The 23,367-nt window shown below is 37.4% G+C and overlaps 1 protein-coding gene across 1 annotated transcript in view; it reads right to left on the bottom strand.

Moving 5' to 3' along the window:
- Positions 1 to 11,166: 11,166 nt before the first annotated feature.
- The window catches only part of WASL (WASP like actin nucleation promoting factor), an 81,666-nt gene continuing 69,465 nt past the window's right edge, over positions 11,167 to 23,367 (bottom strand). The window contains exons 9-11 of the mRNA XM_052638585.1: positions 21,009 to 21,529; positions 14,039 to 14,147; positions 11,167 to 11,228 (exon numbers count right to left, since the gene is read on the bottom strand). Coding sequence (XP_052494545.1) covers positions 11,167 to 11,228; positions 14,039 to 14,147; positions 21,009 to 21,529 — 692 coding nt within the window. The remainder of the gene's footprint in view (positions 11,229 to 14,038; positions 14,148 to 21,008; positions 21,530 to 23,367) is intronic.

Here is a 23,367-nt window from a genome sequence, read left to right on the forward strand (position 1 = left end):
ATGCAGAGTACATCATGCAAAATGCAGGGCTGGATGAAGCACAAGCTGGAATCAAGATTGCTGGGAGAAATATCAGTAGCCTCAGTTATGCAGATGATACCGCCCTTGTGGCAGAAAGCAAAGAACTAAAGGCCCTCTTGATAAAAGTGAAAGAGGAGAGTGAAAAAGCTGGCTTAAAACTCAACATTCAAAAAACGAAGATCATGGCATCTGGTCCCATCACTTCATGGCAAATAGATGGGGAAACAGTGGAAACAGTGAGAGACTTTATTTTGGGGGGCTTCAAAATCACTGCAGGTGGTGACTGCAGCCATGAAATTAAAAGATGCTTGCTCTTTGGAAGAAAAGTTATGACCAACCTAGACAGCTATTAAAAAGCAGAGATGTTACTTTGCCAACAAAGGTATGTCTAGTCAAGGCTATGGTTTTTCTAGTAGTCATGTATGGATGTGAGAGTTGGACTATAAAGAAAGCTGAGCGCCAAAGAATTGATGCTTTTTATTGTGATGTTGGAGAAGACTGTTGAGAGTCCCTTGGACTGCAAGATCAAACCAGTCGATCTTAAAGGAAACTGGTCCTGAATAATCACTGGAATGACTGATGCTGAAGCTGAAACTCCAATACTCTGGCCACCTGATAGAAGTACTGACTCACTGGAAAAGACCCTGATGGTGGGAAAGATTGAAGGCAGGAGAAGGGGATGACAACAGAGGATGAAATGGTTGGATGGTATCACTGACTCAATGGACATGAGATTGAGCCAGCTCTGGGAGTTGGTGATGGACAGGAAAGCCTGGTATGCTGTAGTCCATGGGGTTGCAAGGAATCGGACACGACTGAGTGAATGAACTGAACAGTGTGACAGCATTTCCCTCTGGGTCTTCGCATTGCAAAAGCAGAACAATGCCAAGCCTTCTACATTTGAGTAAAGATAATGGAGTAATATTTTAATTGTTTATTCAGATCATTACTGGTGTCAATGCTCTTAGGAGACAGAGAACTATAGTGGTTTAGGGTACATCTTTTGTATTAAGTCAGACCTAAGTCTGATGCTCAGCTCTGCCGTCTACTACTTGTATGTGTTAGCCACTCATCATGTCCAGCTCTTTGCAACCCCATGGACTGTAACACACCAGGCTTCTCTTGTCTGTGGGATTCTCCAGGCAAGAATACTAGTGGGTTGCCATTCTCTTTTCCAGGGGATCTTCCCAACCCAGGGATTGAACCCAGGTGTCCTGCATTGCAGACAGATTCTTTACCAGCTGAGCCACCAGAGAAGCCTCGATTTACTATTTAACTTTGCGCCAATTGTTTAACTCAACTTTGCAATTGCTTGACTAAAAAATTGGAATAATAACTCTTTCATGTAAAACATTTCATGTCATGCCCAACTTACTAAGTATTCCAATGAATAGTGGTTAGTATTAATATTATGGGGCTTCCCAGGTGGCGCTATTGGTAGAGAACCTGCCTGTCAATGCAGGAGATGCAAAAGATGCAGGTTTGATCCCTGGGTCGGGAAGATCCTTTGGAGTTGGAAATGGCCACTCCAGTATTCTTGCCTGGAAATGATGGGTCCCTTTAAACCTGATTTTTCTCAGCATCTCAGTGATGAAAGGTCTGGCAGTGGTGAAAGCACAGCCAAGGGGCTTCTGGAAGCCCCTTTACTGGCTTCACCATTATTATCAAAAAGTGGTTTGGTCTGAACTAGCTGGGTGCTCACATTTCAGTACCCTCTGCAGACAGGAGACAGGGCCAGGGGATGCCTCGCTGAGGAAGTTAGAAATCAATCTACATTGGGAATTGCAAGCAAGTGTTGACAGTGCCCTCTGGGGACAGTGTTTATTAGAAAAACATTTGTGTGGGCAGGTAATGTACTCCCCATACAAAGCAGAACTAATATTTGAAGGTGTTCTTCCCACCTCCCCCCTCTTTTTGGCCACAAGATCTTATTAATAGTTCCCCAACCAGGGATCAAACCCACACCTCCTGCAGTGGAAGTGTAGTCTTAACCACTGGACCACCAGGGTAGTCCTTACTTGAAGGTGTTCTTGATATCATGAATACTTAGAAGCAGCCAACTTTCACTGTGCCTCCCCAAGTTCCAATAATACCTCACAAGTTTCAAGAACTCACACATGCAAAACCAAGTCCTCTTCTGTGCATTTTATACTCCCTAGCTAGCCCTCTTGGTTACCAACTATTATCTTCTGTCATGGGGGAGGGACGACTGGAGCCATGCAACAATAGCAAAAAATTGGGTTAGATAATTTCCAGGAGAGGTGAGCAGAATAGAGGTTGTTGCTTTGAGTCAGAGAAAAAGTAAAGCTAGAGGATGACTTAAGGGGACAATGCTTTCAGGAGAAGCAGTAACTGAAGACTGGGAAGCAGCCTCGTAATTTTCTGAAACCTGTTGCTTCTCCCGGTTTCCTGTTCAACATTGTGTAGTAGTTTCTATCTTTGGGGAACATGCTGTTAAAAAAAAAAATGCCATTGGGAATTAAGGCATGGAAACCAAAACTTGGGGAAAAGGTTTCTATATTTTGATCTTGACATAGCATCAGTTTTGCTTCTCCAGACTTGTCAGAACAATTCTCATGAGTTGATATCATTGTTAAAGTGTGAAGAATTCCACGGACAGAATATCCTGGCAGGCTACAGTCCCATGGGGTGGCAAAGAGTCTGACACAACTGAAACAACTTAGCAAGCACACACACTTTCTATTTCTAGTTGCGTCAAGGTAACAAACTACAAAAACCTACTAGGGATCTGGCAGACAGGGTTGAGACGGAAGCCTGATCTCTCAATGGGTCTTAAAATTATATGGTCACATGAATTTAGTCTATTACCCTAAGGTAGAAATATATTAATACATGGCATGAGAGATTTATCTTGAGGCTTACTTCCACATTACAGTAACAACAATCATTTAAAATAGTTCGGTTTATAAACACCAAGGTTCTAATGTATAGCATAGGGAACTACATTAATACAATAAATCATAATGGGAAAATATTACAAAAGACTGTATATATGTGTATAACTGAGTCACTTGGCTGTAAAGCAGACTGGTATAACATTGTGAATCAACTATATTTCAATAAAAATGAAAAATATAATAGATAATAAGAACTTACTGTATAGCATAGGGAATACTACTTAAAACTCTGTAATGAACAATATGGGAACAGAATCTTAAAAAGAATGGATATATGTATATGTATACTCACACACTAGCAAAGCAGTGCTCAAAACTCTCCAAGCTAGGCTTCAATAGTATGTGAATCAAGAACTTCCACATGTTTAAGCTGGATTTAGAAAGGCAGAGGAACCAGATATCAAATCGCCAGCATCCATTGGATCATCAAAAAAGCAAGAGAGTTGCAAAGAAACATTTACTTCTGCTTTATTGACTATGCCAAATCCTTAAACATTCTTTAAGAGATGAGAACACTAGACCACTTGACCTGACTCCTGAGAAATCTGAGTGCAGGTCAAGAAGCAACTCTTAAAACTGGACATGGAACAATAGACTGGTTCCCAATAGGGAAAGGAGTACATCAAGGCTGTATATTGTCACCCTGCTTATTTAACTTATACGCAGAGTACATTATGAGAAATGCTGGGCTGGAGGAAGCACAAGCTGGAATCAAGATTGCTGGGAGAAATATCAATAATCTCAGATATGCAGATGACACCACCCTTATGGCCGAAAGTGAAGAGGAACTAAGAAGCCTCCTGAAAGAGTGAGAGTGAAAGAGGAGAGTGAAAAAATTGGCTTAAAACTCAACATTCAAAAAATGAAGATCATGGTATCTGGTCCCATCACTTCATGGCAAATAGATGGGGAAACAGTGGAAACAGGGGCAGACTTTATTTTGGGGGGCTCCAAAATCACTGCAGATGGTGACTGCAGCCATGAAATTAAAAGATGCTTGCTCCTTGGAAGAAAAGTTATGACCAACCTAGACAGCATATTAAAAAGCAGAGACATTACTTTGCCAACAAAGGTCCATCTGGTCAAAGCTATGGTTTTTCCAGTAGTCATGTGTGGATGTGAGAGTTGGACTATAAAGAAAGCTGAGCCCCGAAAAATTGATGCTTTTGAACTGTGGTGTTGGAGAAGACTCTTGAGAGTTCTTTGGACGCAAGTAGATCCAACCAGTCCATCCTAAAGGAAATCAGTCCTGAATATTCATTGGAAGGACTGAGTCTAAAGCTGAAACTCCAATACTTTGGCCACCTGAGGCGAAGTTTGAAAAGACCCTGATGCTAGGAAAGATTGAGAATGGAAGGGGATGACAGAGGATGAGATGGTTGGATGGTATCATTGACTCAATGGACATGAGTTTGAGTAAACTCTGGGACTGATGGACAGGGCATGGTGTGCTGAAGTCCATGGGGTCACAGAGTCGGACATGACTGAGCAACTGAACTGTACATAGTGACTAGAGGAGCAAGTTTTATAGAATCAAAATGGAACTCAAATGCATAATGTTATCTCCCTACCATCCTTTCCCAAGCAGGCTATTGGAATAACTAATGGAATAATGATTGGTTTAGTATTCAGTTAGCTGGGAAGTAATGAAACATATGAAAAATACACAGTCATCCCTCAGTATCCACAGAGGATTTGGAATTCCATGGATACCAAAATTCAAGTCTGCTGAAGCCCCTTCTATAAAATGGTAGTTCAGTTGTTCAGACTCTGCACTCTCATTGCCATGATCCCTGGCTGAGGAACTAAAATCACACAAGTTGCATGGTGTGGCATAAAAAATTAAATTAAAAAAATACAATTTAAAAAAATTTAAATAAAAAATTAAAAAATAAAAAGGCTTGGTACAGGGAATACAACTGGCCCTTCATCTTTTGATGCAAACCCCACAGAAACAGAGGGCTGATTGTAGTGACTCCTCTCAACAAGTTTTTGTTGTTCTGGGTTCTAGAAATCAAAGCAATGAAAATGTCAAGTAAAAAGGATGCTGACAGGGCTCAGGTTGTATGTAGAATTTCTCTTTGCTTGTTGTTTAACTGGCATAAACCATGTCAGGCTGTCCCAGGCATGTTGGCTATAAACTGCAAGGCCCTAGTAGAGATTTTAAAGCATTCAATTGGCTCACAATTTACCTGAACTTTCTAAACATCTTGAGGCAGCAGGACCTTATAATCATGCTCTATGGGATTTGGAGGCATTAATGCATGAACAAAATAAGACTATAACAACAGATCATTTAGAGGTGGCTTGGAAAGTAGTTTCAGGATGAGGTTTATTAGACTGTCATAATTACTTAACTATTAATGTTACCTACATCACAACCTTCAGCAAATACCCACAGCAAAGTTTGGCAATGTTTTTAAGAAAGTTAAAAATTTTCTATCTGAATGGACTATATTGAGCCTTAGTTGAATATACAACTAAGAAGTTGGCCTTTCTACACTTACATCCTTGCTCAATAAACAAACAGAACCCAAATATTCTGTTGCATCAGTTTCTCCCTAACTAGTTATTATCCTTCAAAATGGAGATTCGAACCCACTTAATTTTACTTGCTGAGTTTTCTCTCAATCCCAGTCTTAAACAACGGCTGGAGACACAAATTCTGTGTAGACAAACACACACAAAATTCTTTTCTATGCTCTGCCTCCTTAGACTCCCACTCATTAAAAAAAAAAAAAAAAAAAAAGGGTTGTTTCTTTTTAGGCCTGGAAGCTCATTTAAGGACCCAAGTTGTCAAATAGACAACTACAGAATTGAGACGTTATAAGCGGGTTTGTTGATTTCCCTCAAGTTAAGTGGACATGATAATGTCTTTTCCTTTCACTTAATTTCTTTCAACACCACAAATACTAGATATATTTTATTTTCCTGCCCCTTTTACAGCAAAGGCGAAGTACATGCAACCTAGTTAGAATTCTGTCTCAACAATAAGAGGAGCAAAAAGTTGGATTTCAAGTGTCCAGTTTGTCCTTGTGCTCCTTGGAAGAACTCCTGGTCTTTAAATTGACAGTACAGCTGTTGGCTGATAATTAGGCAGAAAGATTAATACATTCTCAAAGTAATTTTCTGTCAGGCCATTGACCATTAAGTGTTTACAAAATACTTATGTTTAAAGGCAATGCCCATTTACAAGAACCTAATGAAAAGAATTTGGTTGTAGAATAAAAACCTCAATTTGTTTTCAACTCAGTACTAAATGACAGAAGTGTCCTGTGCTGACTGAATGCTTGGACAATGTAGGGTGACTGCTATCACTGAGCCAAGATACTATCACATGCTTCAGAGTCAGGGGCTGGCTCCTCAAAGCCAGCCAGCTTTACTAGGCAAAGACGGGAACAGGAAGCTAGAGGCTTTTATCAACACCCAGCTGACAAGTGAAAAAGGGTGAAATTTGTAGCCGTAAATCTTCCAGAAACAAAGTAAATCTGCAATTTATCCACAACTTAAAAAAACAGTGAAAACAAGAATAAAACAGTATTATGGTATATGGGAAAGATCAACTGATTTAGTAGTCAGATCTGGCTTCTACTATTAATATTTGGCTCTAATGGGACTCAAGCAAGTCCCTCAACTATCCCATATACTCTCTCATCCAGGATATGAGTATATGCTTGATATAACTCGATGGTCTCCCAACTGTTTTTCAGTTGTGACGTAAGTATTTTAGATTGAAGGAAGGAGGGGATCAGAGACTATTGTTATATTTTAATGCCCATCATATATTTAATTTTAATAATCAGTTTAAATACAGAGATATTGATGCTGGCCTTGATGAAAACCCTCAAACATCTATCAAGAACTATGATAAAACTGAATTTAGGTCAAGACATGCCAACCAAATTCAAGATTAGAAAATGCCAATATGACACGTGGAACTTCAGTTTCCATAATGCAATTTGATACTCCTAAAATTGTAGTTAACAAATTAAAAAAAAATCCTTACTAAGGATAAGAAATTTTTGCAGTTGTTAAAAAATTAAGAGTGCTTCAAATTTATCAGAAATGCCCCAATATGCAAACACCTAAGCTAGAAACCACCTATAAGCTACTGTTATATTTTACTCAAAGTAATTGTTATTCATATCTTGACTGATCTTGACAGTGGTATACATGGCTGGTTTAGATTTACACTGGACTTGTGTAAAATGTAGTACTATATATGTATCAATAGACTGATCACTGGTGCAAATTAACATTTCTTTTTTAGTGAGCTGAGTGAGTGTCACTCAGTTGTGTCCAACTCTTTGCAACTCCATGGACTGTAGCCTGCCAAGCTCCTCTGTCCATGGAATTCTTCAGGCAAGAATATTGGAATGGGTTGCCATTTCCCTCAATCTTTCCAATCCAGGGATGGGTCTCCTGCATTGCAGGGATATTCTTTACCATCTGAGCCATCAGGCAAGCCTGATCACTCATGTAAATTGAAAAAAAAAAAAATTTAAGCTGCTGTTGATTTATCCAGATTTGTTATTTACAAATCCAAAATTTTCAATGGGTTCCCTCATGGCAAAGGAAGATGCCATGCAGCACATATAAAAGATACAGACAGTCCTAACATTAACTGCAAAGTAAGTTCCCCATCATATTCATAAGAGCCAGGTTATTATGCCTTTTTCTAGTGGCTTCACTAGAAAGCATACTTAAAGGAAAAAAAATCTAAGAATAAAAGAACAAGAGGTTACAAAAAGCATGCTGTTTTGGAGGTATGATGTGACAGTGTCAATAAGGTAAGTGTGCTAAGTAAAATTTCCATAAAGAATTTTCCATTGTATTGTAATAGGCCTTTTCCCTATAGCTGTCCTTTAAGAACTCCATTTCTGAAGCAGAGTAAGTAATTTCAGGAATTTCTTCATCAAATAGATAAATATAATGTTACAAGAGCAATTCTAAGGCACTTCTCTCTTTAAAAAACTTTTAAAAAGTGTGGTTAATACATTCTTAAGGGTTCACATTTGTACAACAGCAACAAATTTGTAATAGGACATATCATTTTGGAAAATGTTTAAATGTGACTAATGGTTTTAGAAGGCATTTTGTAGCATCCTACACAACACATTCCACAACTCAGCTTAATCTTCCGACACCCACTTGTGCCAGGGTTAGTAGAACAGAAAATTCTATTTATCAAAAACTGAATTTCCTGTTTAAAAGTAAGCACCACCTTTGATAGCAAGCTCTTTAAGTTCCTTCCACACGAATTACTGTATTTGGCTTTTACTGAAACTACCAGTAAACTCCACTATCACTCTGATTTAGGAAAGGACAACATTTTCGGTGTGCACGAATTCCAATGTGACCTTGCAATGTGAACACTCTGTATACCACAGCAGTGGCTCCCAGGGGAACAGCTGAGCAGCTGTCACGTTTCCCGGCAGAACAGGGTGTAACATTCTTTTGCTCACCAAGTTTATTTAATGGCACACTCTAACTCTCAGGGCATGCAGTTGGCTGAAAACTTCAACCATTTCCATTCACTGCTGTGAATCCATTACTAAACAGTTTGAATTTTTTTTTTACCCATTTTAATCTCTTAACAATAAACAAATAAAAACACACTATTTTATACTATTTGGGTCAAATTAATTTTATTATGCTCCATGATGAATTGCCACCAGTGCAACATCCTATTCACTATACATTTCAAAAAAAAATTCACATACTAAACAAAATTTCAGTTGATAAATGGAAATGAATGATTGAAAGTCTTTATGAATCTCATACATACAATATGTGGCTAACTGAAATTGTCTATCACATAGCGTTTAGATATAAAAAGCCTCATGCTAGTTTGTTAAACGCGAAGGCTATCAGACAATCATTTAGCTGGAGTGCATGTGGGAAGCTCTCAGACGACGCACAGGTATAGTGCTGTCCACGGTGCGAGGTGGTGGAGGACTGAAAACATGCAACCTTTACACTAAAGTGGATTTAGTCTTCATGCCTGGACCGAATCCCACAGCTGCTGTTTCAACCAATATTAATTTAGACTTTGTGCAACAACAAAAGTCTTATTTTTTTTTCCTTTAAGAAGAAAGAATAAACTCAATTACCATTGGCAAATTTTATACCCATCTTACATGTTTAGAATTGTGTTTCCAATTCGAAGATTTGATATCCTCTGCTCAGAGCAGCTCCTGATAAATCTTTATCATAACAAAGTTAGCTAGAAAACCCTGCATTCCTTGCCCCAAAGTGAACAGATATCTTAAGTTGGCATTAAAGACATTTCCAAGATATTGTAAAAAATTTATATAATGTCTAAAAGAAAGAAATAAGAAGGAAAATGATCAATATTACTTAAAATAATTAAAACGTTCTATTTACCATTTGCACAAATTCCTAATTTTATTGGTTAGTTGTTGTCCAGCCTCATCCACACCAGACCCACAGAGATTAAGCCACAATTTAAAAAAAAAAAAAAAAAGTAAGCAGAAAAAGGTTTTTAGCAGCAGAGGGCACTGTTTTTTTGCAAGAAACAAAAAGTCTAGAATCTTTCCCATGAGCTTAAATTATTCCTGCAAGGTAGGTAACATTCTCTGAATAACTTAACTATTGTACTGCACCACTTACTGCTTTCAGCAACAAAACCTTTTAAATTATTTCTCATGATAACTAGATGCATGATCACTAGAGATTATGTGATAACTGGTTAAAATTCAAGCCACATCTTGCAGGTCCAGCCTGTCAAGATCATGCCAATAACTAGATTTTGGTCGGTACAATTATAGAGAGCTTAATTTTTAGTCAGATATTGTGACTATAGCAATGAAATACATTTGGAACTACATTCTGTATATGACTCAATGTGAGAAAAATAGGTGTCTGTATTTAAATCAGATCATTTTTCTACCTAAAATTTAAAGTAGGCAGGTACGATAATTAATGCTATATATATGAAACAATCACCCTTAGGCAGACTAGTGTGCTGTAGAGAGGCAAGGAAACCCTAATTTTAACACATCATGTAGCATATAAAACAAATATGAAGGTTGTAAAGTTTTAATTTTCTTTTTAAAAATCTATCATTTGGTTTTGCGTTCCAAGAAACTTGACATTGGGACCACCATTCTTTTAAGAAAAAGGTAACCCTTCACCTGACATTTGACAAAAACCTTGAGAAATTATCAAAATTAAAAAAAAAAAACAACACCCAGCATATTATAGTTTCACCATTTTAGGGTATACCTTTGCCAACTAGGTAAGATTTCTATGGTTGGTATTTCTGAATATCTCAATCCATACAGACTGCAAAATATAAATACTTAATCCTACCTCATTTTTATACTTTTCTGAATTTTATAGTGAATTAATCAAATACCACAAAGTATAGCCTCCTTCAGTTCATGTAGTACGGAATTATCTCTAAGATCCCCTAAACTTTAACCTCTTAACTTTTCTTTCAGAATAATACCAAAAATACTTTTTAAAAATTTTTTGCCAAAAAGAGCCTGCCACATTTACTATAACACAAAAATAACCTCAGTCAAGTATTAGGTATGCAAGGGCTCCTTATGATTCCAGCCTCCAAATACCAAATCTGTACAACAATAGGCAATATTGCTGTAAGAGGTGTGTTACTCCTTTTCCCAACTAGCATCTCTGTAGTGATTTTATGTAGAGCATGTTGCTAAAATTTGAGAACCTGCATCAGTGTAGTGATGTCTAGAGAACTGTGCAATGTATCAGTTTCAACATTCATGTGGCATGTGTTCAAAAAGAAGGGGCTAAATAAAGTAAGGTTTGCATCACTTAAAAAAGAATGTAGTGCTATACTAGATTTTAATAAGAAAATTTAGGTACAGAAAAAGTAGGGTATGAAAATAGTGTTTTCCTTCTGGCATTATAACTACATTACATTAAGGTTTTCGTCAGTCTCACATATAGTATTTAAACTCCCTTGTTGATGGAATGAAAAGCACTCACAAATCAAGTGAGCATCCTGGTGTAAACGTGCACACAGTCACAGGGAGTAGCTTTGCAGAGGATTATGACAAACCCTTACAGATTAAATGAGGTATTGCACAGATTAATAAAAAAAAAGCAAAAAGGCAACAAAAATATACAGCAAATTGGTAGAACATTTACATGATAATTTTACAGAATCCATGGACAGAAAGTAGTGTTTAGTATTTCACCTTAAAAATATATATATATAATATATAGATCAGTCTTCCCATTCATCATCATCTTCAAAATCTTCATCATCATCTTCATCCTCATCTTCATCTAGAAGAGAATCAGTAAGACAATTAAAACATACACATTACATAATTGACATTATGTATTGACATAAAATGACATTACATAATTCTTGCTATTCAACTTCTAAAATATAACCTGGAGGAATCCAGTTACTAAAATGGTTTAAAATGAATCAATAAAATACATCTAAAGAGTATTTGATTGTGAGCTGAAGATTAGGAGTAAGAAGACTTGGATTCTAGTTCCTTAATCTCTATGGAACCAGTTTCAACCTGTGCTTCCTTATGTGTAAAATCACATGAGTTGATCTCTCTGAATCAGCAGGGCTTCCCTGGTGGCTCAGATGGTAAACAATCTCTGCCCACAATGCAGGAGACCCGGTTCAATCCCTGGGTTGGGAAGATCCCCTGGAGAAGTAAATGGTTACCCATTCCACTATTCTTTCCTGGAGAATTCCATGCAGGGAGGAGCCTGGTGGGTTACAGTCCATGGGGTTGCAAAGAATCAGACTGGGCAACTAAAGCTTCACTTTCTCTGAATCAACACACATATCACAAGAAAAGCTGTAAAAAATATATATATACTTGCACATTGTTTAGCTGATTTCAGTTATAATTCCAGTGACAGGTAGGAACTGCATCAGCACTAAAGAAAACAGAGTAGGCACCCCAATACCCAATCTCTTTTTCTACCCAATTCTCTCTTGAACCCACTGGCACTGCTCTTTCTCAGTCACCAAGGACCTACTATCACTAAAAGTAAACTTGAACACGAAATTCGCTCAGTCATGTCCGACTCTTTGCGACACCATGGACTATACAGTCCATGGAATTCTCCAGGTCAGAAGACCGGAGTGGGTAGCCTTTTCCTTCTCCTAAAGCTAAAGCTCAATTCTCTGTTCTCAGTTTTGTGACCCATCACACCCATCTGACCCAGATGATCACCACACCCTCCTTCAAACTTTTCCCCTGACTTCCAAGATATCACATTCGCCAGTCCTCCAAACTCTATTAGACTTTCTCTTCTCTGTTTATACCCACTTCTTTGATGATCTCATCCAGTTCTGTACCTTTAAATACCATGTACTTAATGACATGCAGATTTATATTAACAGTTCACATCTCTCCCCTGAATCTGACTCATAACCAAATGCCTACTCAACATCTACTTTTAAATTTTTAGTAAGTATCTCAAATTTAACATGTACAGAATCAAATTCCTATCTTTCCTTTCAAACTTGCTCAAATCTTTCTCCATTCTATTAATGAAAACTTCACTCTTTCAGCTGCTCAGGTCAAAAACCTCAGACTCATCCATCACTCTTTTTTTCCCAAACCTTGTTTTCAATCCATCAACAAACCCAATGTTATCCACATTCAAAGTATAACTAGTCTCCAACCACTTCTCAGGAGCTACCAATCTGATTCAAACCTGCACCATCTCCTGCTTGGATCACTGCCACTCATTACTCTGCTAAGAACCTTCCAGGGGCCTCCCACCACATTCATGGCCTCCAAAGCCTTACTCTTGGCTTCCTGCCCCCTCTCATACTGCTTCCTGTTTTCTTCCTCATTCTTCTTTCTCTTTCTTCTTTATTCTTCTTGTTCCACCCCTACTGACCTCAGGGAGTTTGTACTGGCTGTACATACTTTTCTGTTTTCTACACGGTTTACTCCCTGAACTCCTTTGAGTCTTTTCTCAAATGATATCTTAGGTAAGCCTCATTATCCTATGATAAATGAAATTCTCTCTCACAGTCTGTTAGTCTTTTCCCTTTTCTGCTTACTTTCTGTCCTTAGTACATATCACTATTTAAAGTGCATATTTTCTAATTTGTTTTATTTATTGTCTCTCTCTTTCTCACTGGAATGCATGCTCCATAAAGGCAGGGATTTTTCTTTTTCTCTTATTATCTCAAAATAAATACTTGTGGACTGAATTAGCCTATTCTATCTTTTTAGCACAGTATAGAAATAAAAATGCCTATTTAAGGAAAACAAATGTTGCTAAAGGATCATAGACATCCACATCCTTAAGGGGAAATCAACAGAAAGAAAACAACATTTATTGAGCACCTACTATGTGCTCAGCAACCTGCTGGTTATTTGCATAATAATTTGCTGTTCATATCAATCATCTGACGTATGAATTCTCTCCATGTAATAAACTGGAGAACTGAGGTCCACCACAGAGAATAAATAATAGATTTAATAAGAACAAAGATCTGCTTCTAGTACATCATGCTCTTCAGTAAATCTCAGCCATTACCACAGCAAAACCCATATTCTTTCTCTCTTTCAAAAATGATACTCATTTAATGGTGGTGTGCATATGTTTAATAACCACAAGTACAAACTATTTTATTCAAATAATGTTTTGGGAAAAAACAAAAAAGAGGAAACAAAACACTAGGGTTCTTTAGTAAACCCCGGAAACAATATAATTTATCTCATATCTCAATCCCAATTCTTACAAATCAGGGAAGCCTAAATTTCTTAAGTCACAAGAATGTCTCAGGAATGAGATACAGCAATGTCAAGTCTTTTTTAAGAAGTTGTTTGCCAGGCATTCTATTAATACTTCTAGTTTGGGAAACAAAACTGCCATTTTTGCCAAAACTGTTCTTCTAATTTATGGTTATGACATAGCATCCATTAAGCTTCAAACAGACTAGTCACAGTCACAACTTCTTAAAATATGCCTGAGAACCTAAATCAATAAGTTATCCAATAGCAGGAAGAAAATCTAGAAAAGACTGTGTCATAGAATAAAAAGAGAAACAGAACTTCAAATATTCAAATTTATTAGCAATACATATACAGATGCAAATATACCTGAAGAATGAATGGCTTTGCTCCTCTTCTGCATCACTTCCATTAATGCACCTACAATTCCTGAAGTGGGTGCAGGTGCTGGTGGTGTAGACTCTGGGGCATCAGTTACCTTGGAAAGGAAAGTTAGCAAAACTGAGTAATGCATCCTTAGCAAAAAGTCTCTCTCTCCAGAAAATCTTTCTCTCTTACAATCACTTTATTATTTTAAAACAAAATAAAACCAAGAAAGCAAACAATCAAGCCCAGGATAGGATTAACGGAATTAAGAAAAAAACCAAAAAAACAAAATTGCTGCTTTAAAAGACTTATGCAAGATATATTTCCCATTCTTAATGTATAGGCCATCAATAGATTTCCAAATTTAGATTAAAAATCAAACTTTCTGCTACTTGCCCTTGAAGTTGGGTTACTTCTGTTCATTCTAATACACAGTGATAAGAAACTGATAAGAAACTGGCTGATAAGCAACTTTAAAACAGTTATCAAAGGATATTGTTTTATAAAACTGAGGACATATTTAGATTCCTAGAGCTACTAGGTGAGAAGCATATTTTAAGATATTTAAGAGCATTTAAAGAGACATATTTTCCTGAAAAAATCAGCTTTGCTAATAAGCTTTATAATTTTAAATATTATATTTAATATAAAGTTATAATATAAATATGTATAATAGACAATATATATACTGTAATTCAAAATGAACCTTCTTTCTCATGTATGTGAAACTTACAGGAGATCAGATGGGTAGCCTTCAAAATGTACCTCACAAGGCAACTAACTTTCCCCAACTAAAGTACTGTTTACTTTATCTAATATAAACTACATTTGGAGAAAAAAATCAATATTAAAGGGACTCATCAAAGAGACTCCCAGACTTGAGAATGAACTTATGGATGCGTGACGGTTCGGGACTTCGGGAAGGTCACATACACACTGCTATATTTAAAATGGATAATCTATTATATAGCACATGGATGGGGCTTGGGGGAGAATGGATACATGTACAAGCATGTCTGAGTCCCTTCCTTGTTCATCTGAAACTACTACAACATTGTTAATCGACTATACCCCAAAACAAAATAAAAAGTTTTCTTTTTTAAAAAAATACCCTATCAATAAGGGTCTCATTTTACAATCTAATTTCTATATAAAATAATCCCTGATTTCAACACTCCCGACTCTTTTCAACCCCATGGACTGTACAGTCCATGGAATTCTCCAGGCCAGAATACTGGAGTGGGTAGCGTTTTCCTTCTCCAGGGCATCTTCCCAACCCAGGGATTAAACCCAGGTCTTTCGCATTGCAGGATTTCTTTACCAGCTGGGAAGCCCCATTAAAAAAGAGCCTACAGGAAATCTGTAGAAACTAAGGGCGGGGCGGGGAATGCAATTTAGAAAGTACTGCTCTATGGGCACTTTGATTAAAATGAGTAGTCATTTATACAAAATACTCACAGTTTGTTAATTTTGTTCCTGACAGTATCCACAGAAAAGTATGTTACTGGTATAATCAAAAATGAAATAGCATAGCTATACTAAATAGTTACACATACACATAGCTACCCTTGAATAACATGAGTTTGAATTGCATGGGTCCACTTATATGCAATTTTTTTTCAATAAATATATTGGGACATTTTTAAAAGATCTTCTACATCTGAAAAAACTTAACAGATGAATCACATTGTCCAAATACATGAAAAAATTAAGAAAAAGTTAGACATGTCATGAATACATAAAACATATGTAGATGCAGGTCTACTTTACCATTTACTACCATAAAGTATACACAAATCTATTGTAAGAAGTTAGAATTTATTAAAGTTTATGCACACACAGGGACTTTGGGAAACGCTACATACACGGCACCATTCCCTGTTAACAGAATTGTAAACAAATGTAAAGATGCAGTTTTAAATCATAACTGCGTAAGATTAATTGCAGAGCACACTGTACTACTGCCCTAATCTTGCAGATACCTTCTGTCGCTAATTCAGTGAGCCAAGCATGAGTATCTACTTGAAACTCCTTGTGATCCCACTAGTGTGAGCAGTTTGTCTCCCCAGTAAATTGTGCATCACAGTAAAAAGTGATCTCTTGCAGTTCTCATGTATTTTTCATTGGATTGAGTGCAATATTGCAATCCTTGAATACAACCACGGGACCCATATGAAGTGCCAACTAGTGATGCTGGAAGTGCTCCAAAGAAGTGGAGAAAAGTCATGACATTACAAGAAAAAGCTGAATTGTGTGATATGTTCTATAGAACATATAAAACCTACAGAGGTTTGCAGCTGCCCACCATTTAAGGATAAATGAGTCGAGCATTAAGGATCATAATGAAAAAAGAACAAGAAATTCATGAAGCTATCACTGCAGTTAGGTGTAGGAGACCAACCCCTCCTTTTCCTCCTCCTCCTCCTCCTCAGCCTACTCAGTGTGAAGACAACAGTGATGAATACCTTTGTGATGATCCACTTCCATTTAAGAGGTGGAAGTAATCATCAGGCCATCATCATGCAGAGTTCCAAAGAACAGCAAGGAGAGATAAGAAACCTTCCTCAGTGATCAATGCAAAGAAATAGAGGAAAACAACAGAATGGAAAAGACTAGAGATCTCTCCAATAAGAGATACCAAGGGAGCTTTTCATGCAAAGATGGGAACAATCATGGACAGAAATGGTATGGACCTAACAGAAACAGAAGATATTATGAACAGGTGGCAAAAATACACAGAAGAACTATACAAAAAAGATCTTAATGACCCAGATAACCACAATGGTGTGATCACTCACTTAGAGCCAGACATCCTGGAATGCGAAGTCAAGTGGGCCTTAGGAAGCATCACTACGAACAAAGCTAGTGGAGGTGATGGAATTCCAGTTGAGCTATTTCAAATCCTAGGAGATGATGCTGTGAAAGTACTGCACTCAATATGCCAACAAATTTGGGAAACTCAGCAGTGGCCACAGGACTGTAAAAAGTCAGTTTTCATTCCAATCCTAAACAGAGGCAATGTCAAAGAATGCTTAAACTACTGCACATTTGCACTCATCTCACATACTAGCAAAGTAATGCTCAAAATTCTCAAAGCTAGGCTTCAACAGTACGTGAACCGTGAACTTCCAGATGTTCAAGCAGGATTTAGAAAATGCAGATGAACCAGAGATCAAATTGCCAACATCTGATGGATCATTGAAAAAGCAAGAGAGTCCCAGAAAACATCTACTTCTGCTTTATTGACTACGCTAAAGCCACTGACTGTGTGGATCACAACAAACTGTGGAAAATTCTTAAAGAGATAGGAATACCAGATCACCTGACCTGCCTCTTGAGAAATCTGTATGCAGATCAAGAAGCAACTGTTCGAACCAGACAAGGAACAACAGACTGGCTGCAAATCAGGAAAGGAGTAGTCAAAGCTGTACATTGTCACCCTGCTTATTTAACTTATATGCAGAGTACATCATCCAAAATGCAGGGCTGGATGAAGCACAAGCTGGAATCAAGACTGCCAGGAGAAATATCAATAATCTCAGATATGCAGATGACACTGCCCTTATGGCAGAAAGGGAAGAAGAACTAAAGAGCCTCTTGATGAAAGTGAAAGAGGAGAGTGAAAAAGTCGGCTTAAAACTCAACATTCAAAAAACGAAGATTATGGCATCTGGTCCTATCATTTCATGGCAAATATATGTGGAAACAATGGAAACAGTGACAGATTTTATTTTGGGGGGCTCCAAAATCACTGCAGATAGTGATTGCAGCCACGAAATTAACGCCTGCTCCTTGGAAGAAAAGCTATGACCAACCTAGACAGCATATTAAAAGCACAGACATTACCCTGTCAAAAAAGGTCTGTCAAGTCAAAGCTATGGTTTTTCCAGTGGTCATGTATGGATGTGAGAGTTGGACTATAAAGAAAGCTGAGCGCAGAAGAATTGATGCTTTGAACCATGGTGTTGGGGAAGGCTACTGAGGGTCCGCTGGACAGCAAGGAGATCAAACCAATCAATCCTAAAGGAATTCAGTCCTGAATATTCATTGGAAAGACTGATGCTGAAGCTGAAACTTCAATAGTTTGACCACCTGATGTGAAGAACTGACTCATTGGAAAAGACCCTGATGCAGGGAAAGATTGAAGACAGGAGAAGGGGATGACAGAGGATGAGATGGTTGGATGGCATCACGAACTCAATGGACATGAGTTGAGCAAGCTCCGGGAGTTGGTGATGGACAGGAAGCCTGGCGTGCTGCTCTCCTTGGGGTCATAAAGAGTTGGACTGAGTGACTGAACTGAACTGATCATGTCATGGGGCCATACCCTTTAGAATTTCAGGTACATAAGTTGACCCTTGGATAGCATGGGAGTTATATGTACCAGCCCCCTGAGCAGTCAGATGTGTGTATAACTTTTGACTCCCCCAAAACTTAATTACTAATGGCCTGTTGTTAATAAAATAAACTTATCTGTTGTTTAAGTGTGCCTTTTTGTAAAAATCTAATAACGACATGACGAGAACTGTATGAAATATTTTTGTATCAACATTGCCCAAGTATTCATCATGTAAGACACAGTGTACAAGATTGAATTATATCACCATGTGGTGCCTCTCATAACTGGAGAAACTGTGTAGCTGCCTATCATCACAGGTAAGTGGTTTTGAAAGAAACAATGTTTCCAATACAGTATTAAGAATATGACTATAGTAATATAGGCCATAAAAATTTTATAATGAATTTATTATTTTATAATAATATTGACTATACTACGCTACCATAAAGCAATCATTATCATTATCAATGTATGAATTGTTATACCTGTAAATAACTATATATTTCTCATATTTTCATTTTCAATGTCTAGTATATTACATATAACATCTAGCATTATATAAAGAATATATATATATAAAAGAATATTGACCAATAATGACGTAGGTACCAACAGACTATTCATCTTTGAGCAGATGATGTAAAGTTATAGTATCAATAAATCCAATTCAGTACTGTAAATGTATTTTCTTTTATGATTTTCTTAACATTTCTCTTCTCTAGCTTAGTTATAAGGATATAGTATATAGTATAACATATATAAAACATACAAAATATGTTAATTTTTATGTTATTGTAAGGCTTCCAGATAACAACAGGCCATTAGTAGTTAAGTTTTGGGGGAGTCAAAAGTTATACACACATCTGACTGCTCAGGGGGCTGGTACATATAACTCCCATGCTATCCAAGGGTCAACTTATGTACCTGAAATTCTAAAGGGTATGGCCCCATGAAAATCTGCTCTTCATCTGGGCTGCGGTCATTCTGACAATAATTCTGCCCACTAATAACTATTCCAAGTTCCTGAGAATCCTTTAGTTAGAAGTAAATGGGAAGAGGGAACAGTTGATTATTCCGAGGCTGATCTAAGTATCATTCTGGATACATGTTAAGAAAAGATCTAACTAAACACATTTTAAAGACCAGAAAGTTTCTTAAATCTGTGCTATGCTAATGTTTAAATGCCTTCATTCAATTAGTTGTGTTTCCTATCTGTCATTTCCTTCCTAGACAGTTTCTAGGATTTAGGAATTTATAATTCTCTACATACTGCAAAATAATTTTCCATTAAAAATTTCCTTCTTTTAGTTCCATTTACTTCATAGAAAAAGCTATCATTTGTAACTGTCTGAAGTCCTGCAGAAAAGTGTTCCTCCAAGAACTGAGAGACCACGTATAAAGGTCTGGAGGAAGCATATGAATGTTAGGTAGCTTAGGCTTTAGGTCCGGGGTCAGGAAACTTCTGCATGGGCCAAATCTAGTCTGCCTCGTCTTTTTGTATAACTATTAAAGCTAAGAATGATTTCTACACTTTTAAATGGTTGAAAGAAAACAAAAATGAAAGACTATTTGTGATATGTGCAAATTATCTGAAATTCAAATTTCAGTGTCCATAAATACAGCTTTATAGAACGTAACCATGTCCATTCATTTATGTGCTGTCTACGGCTGCTTTCACAGAACATGTACGGCTGTTGTACCTGTCGTACAACAGCAGAGCTGAGCAGCTGTAACATACTATATGGGTTTGCAAGCCTAAAATGTTTACTGTCTAGTCCTTTAAAGAAAAAAGTTTGGTAACCTTTGCTCTAAGTGAAAATGAAGTCGCTCAGTCGTGTCTGATTCTTTGTGACCCCATGGACTGCAGCATACCAGGCTTCTCTGTCCACGGGATTTTTAAGGCAAGGGTCATGGAGTGGGTTGCCATTTCCTTCTCCAGAGGATCTTCCCGACCCAGGGATCGAACCTGGGTCTCTCACACTGCAGGCAGATGGTTTACCGTCTGAGCCACCAGGGAAGCCCTGCTCTAGAAGGTGAAATGATGATCTCATCCAACTCAGAGAATCCAAAATTATCTGCCATCACTACAGAAACTCTTTCAATTCTCTGTGGAGTCTGATTCCCTACTAATCTAAATTTCAGATACAGAAACTTTAAAATATAGTTTAGTTTTCATAAAGTTAATGGTCTGACTTTACCAAAATGATTACGATTGGTTTCAATATGGCTACTTTTACTTCTGTGTAGTTTAATAAAGGTTTTTCTCACAATTAAATTTTATTTAAAAGTCTAGAATGATGAATTTTGAACACAGTGCAATATTCTCTTTATGAAGTTCTATAATAGGCAAACTAAAACTATGGTGACACAAATAAGATCAGTGATTCTTTTTGAGAAGGGAGAGAGGCATGAGGGAACTTTCTGGGGTGGTATTTTGATACAGCAATATAGGTTACACAGGTAAAGGTATAAATGTGTGCATTTTATGGTATTAAAAATATAAGAAATTCATAGGGTTAAAAAAAATACCAAGAGAAAAAGTGAAAAAAAAGATTTCTTTCCAAAGACGTCTTATAATATTTTAAAAATTTCAGGAAGACAGGTAGTCTAGATTGAAAGGAATGGATTACTTACAGATTTCAGTTGAATACCCTGTCGTATCTGGTCTAAAAGTGCATCCCTTCCGGAGCAGGACACTGGCCGACTGTTCTGTTCCACTTTTTTTAGCTGAGCACCCTCTCTAATTTGATCTAAAAGAGCTGCTTTGCTTCCTGCAGGAGTTGGAACTTGGTGGTCACCATCAGAAGGGAGGCCAGGGGGAGGTGGTGGCCCTGGTGGAGGCGGAGGCGGAGGCGGAGGCGGCGGTGCCACTGACCCGCTCACTGACAGAGGTGGAGGTGGTGGTGGAGGCCCTGAAGGTGCTGAGGAGGGAAGAGCTGGAAGTGGAGGAGGGTACATCCTGTTTGGCGGTGGTGGAGGGACTCCTACACCCGGCCTGGATGGAGGCGGTGGTGGCGGTGCAGCTGTGGGAGCTCTTGAAGGTGGTGGAGGAGGAGCCCCTCTTCCCCTGGCAGGAGGGGGAGGAGGGCCCGAGCTATGTGGAGGCGGGGGAGGAGGGGGCGGCCCTCCCCTTGATGGTGGTGGAGGTGGTGGTGCTGAAATAAAACAGAAAAAAGAAAGCATGCTTTTCTCCCCCACAAACACTATACTGAAAAAGCAACATATTTCAACATGCATTAAAACAGTATGAGGAAAGGCCTCATCTTTGTATTTTATTTTACAAAGCTATCTGAGCAAAGATGATATCTTATAATTCTTATGATATCTTATAATTCCCAATAATTTGGGAATTCTCAGCCTAAAGATCACTTTCCTCATCTTGAAAAAGTATTCGCTAAAGTAGTAGAATTTAGTTGTTAGAAATCAGCACCACTTCTCAAGGTAAGGGAATAAACACATTTTTATATAATAATAATAAAACTATAACAAAGAAATTAAACATTTTGGTCAATAAGCATCATTTTACATTTTAATAAAAATAATGGTTACTTTTCCTCTTTAAAGAATCAAGTATAGTTAGTTAGCTGTTCTATGCAGTTAATTTACATTCAGAATTAAATAGCTAATGTAGTATAATCTATTAAAATTTATTCAAGTTAATTTGAGCTAAACTCAGCTGAAATGTTCAACTACTTATTCAGGAGACATTAACAAATTTACTGAAAATTTCTAAACACTGTAAAATTCAAGTTAGTAAAATATTAACATTACTCTGGTAGTAATAATATATACCTTCTTATTTTGCTAAAGGTAAAGTGTAAGTTAAAACAGAGAAATTCAAAGTATAAATTTATTCCATTTCCAGAGGCATGATTTTACCAAGAGCGTACACAAATTTACAGAATAATAAACTTCATTATTTTTTCATTAAAGAGTGATAGGAAAACAATAACTTTCTTTTTTTAAGGAATAAAGCTATTTATATTTACTGGTACAAACTAATACATTCCTGATGGATAGTTCTATAGTCTATACAAATATCCACCTTAATTTCAAATAACAGGGTTAGATGCTCAAAAATGCAATGATACCAAGAGGAAAAAAAAAACAAACCCTCACTTCAAAGGAAAGCCAAACATTATTTTCTGATTTCATTTGAGACAATCATGGGAAATATGCTATAAAATATGATATCAAATATAGTCATAAATATGAGATGAAAAAGACAGTAAGGCAAGGCTCACAAGGGTATTGTCCCCTGATACAGAGACTTTTAAAACTGGAAACATGGAGCAGCAAACAGGAGAGTCATCCTACTTGGATATAAGCCGCCCCTGAGGGAAGTGCCCATGATTTACACTCAAGGCATGCTGCTGCTGCAGCTAAGGTTCACCCAATTTTCTCACCAGATCCAAAGCAAGAAGACAAACTTGCTAAGACCAGTCTTTTTCCAACATAGTTTGTAGTAACAGTAAAACCAAGAGGACATGGTCTATGTACGTTATGTACACCCCCTGAATAAGAGAGTACGTCAAATCCTCCAAGCAGATACAAAGATTTCATTTTAATCAATTTAAGGCTTGCATTTCAAAAAGCAATGATATTTACCGGAACTAGTATTTTTTATGATTTAATTGTTTGCTAATCAAGAGGAAAAGGACTCACTCTATTCTACTACAAAAACTGTATTGTTAGTCAATCATTTCCTGTGGTTTTGCTAAGGACTCTGGAACCATAATCTTCTATGTACAGTGAAGAATCTCTTCAGTAGAGAGAATAAAGTTCTTTTGAACTGGGAGTAAGCACACTGATTGGAATAATTTGGGATTCAGCTAATAATCATTCAAGGTGAAGGTGAAGTCGCTCAGTCATGTCCGACTCTGCAACCCCGTGGACTGTAGCCTACCAGGCTCCTCCGTCCATGGGATTCTCCAGGCAAGAATACTGGAGTGGGTTGCCATTTCCTTCTCCGAGACACTAAATTACTGCTCAG

This window comes from Budorcas taxicolor, chromosome 4, assembly GCF_023091745.1.
Source record: "Budorcas taxicolor isolate Tak-1 chromosome 4, Takin1.1, whole genome shotgun sequence".
Classification (NCBI taxonomy): Eukaryota; Metazoa; Chordata; class Mammalia; order Artiodactyla; family Bovidae; genus Budorcas; species Budorcas taxicolor.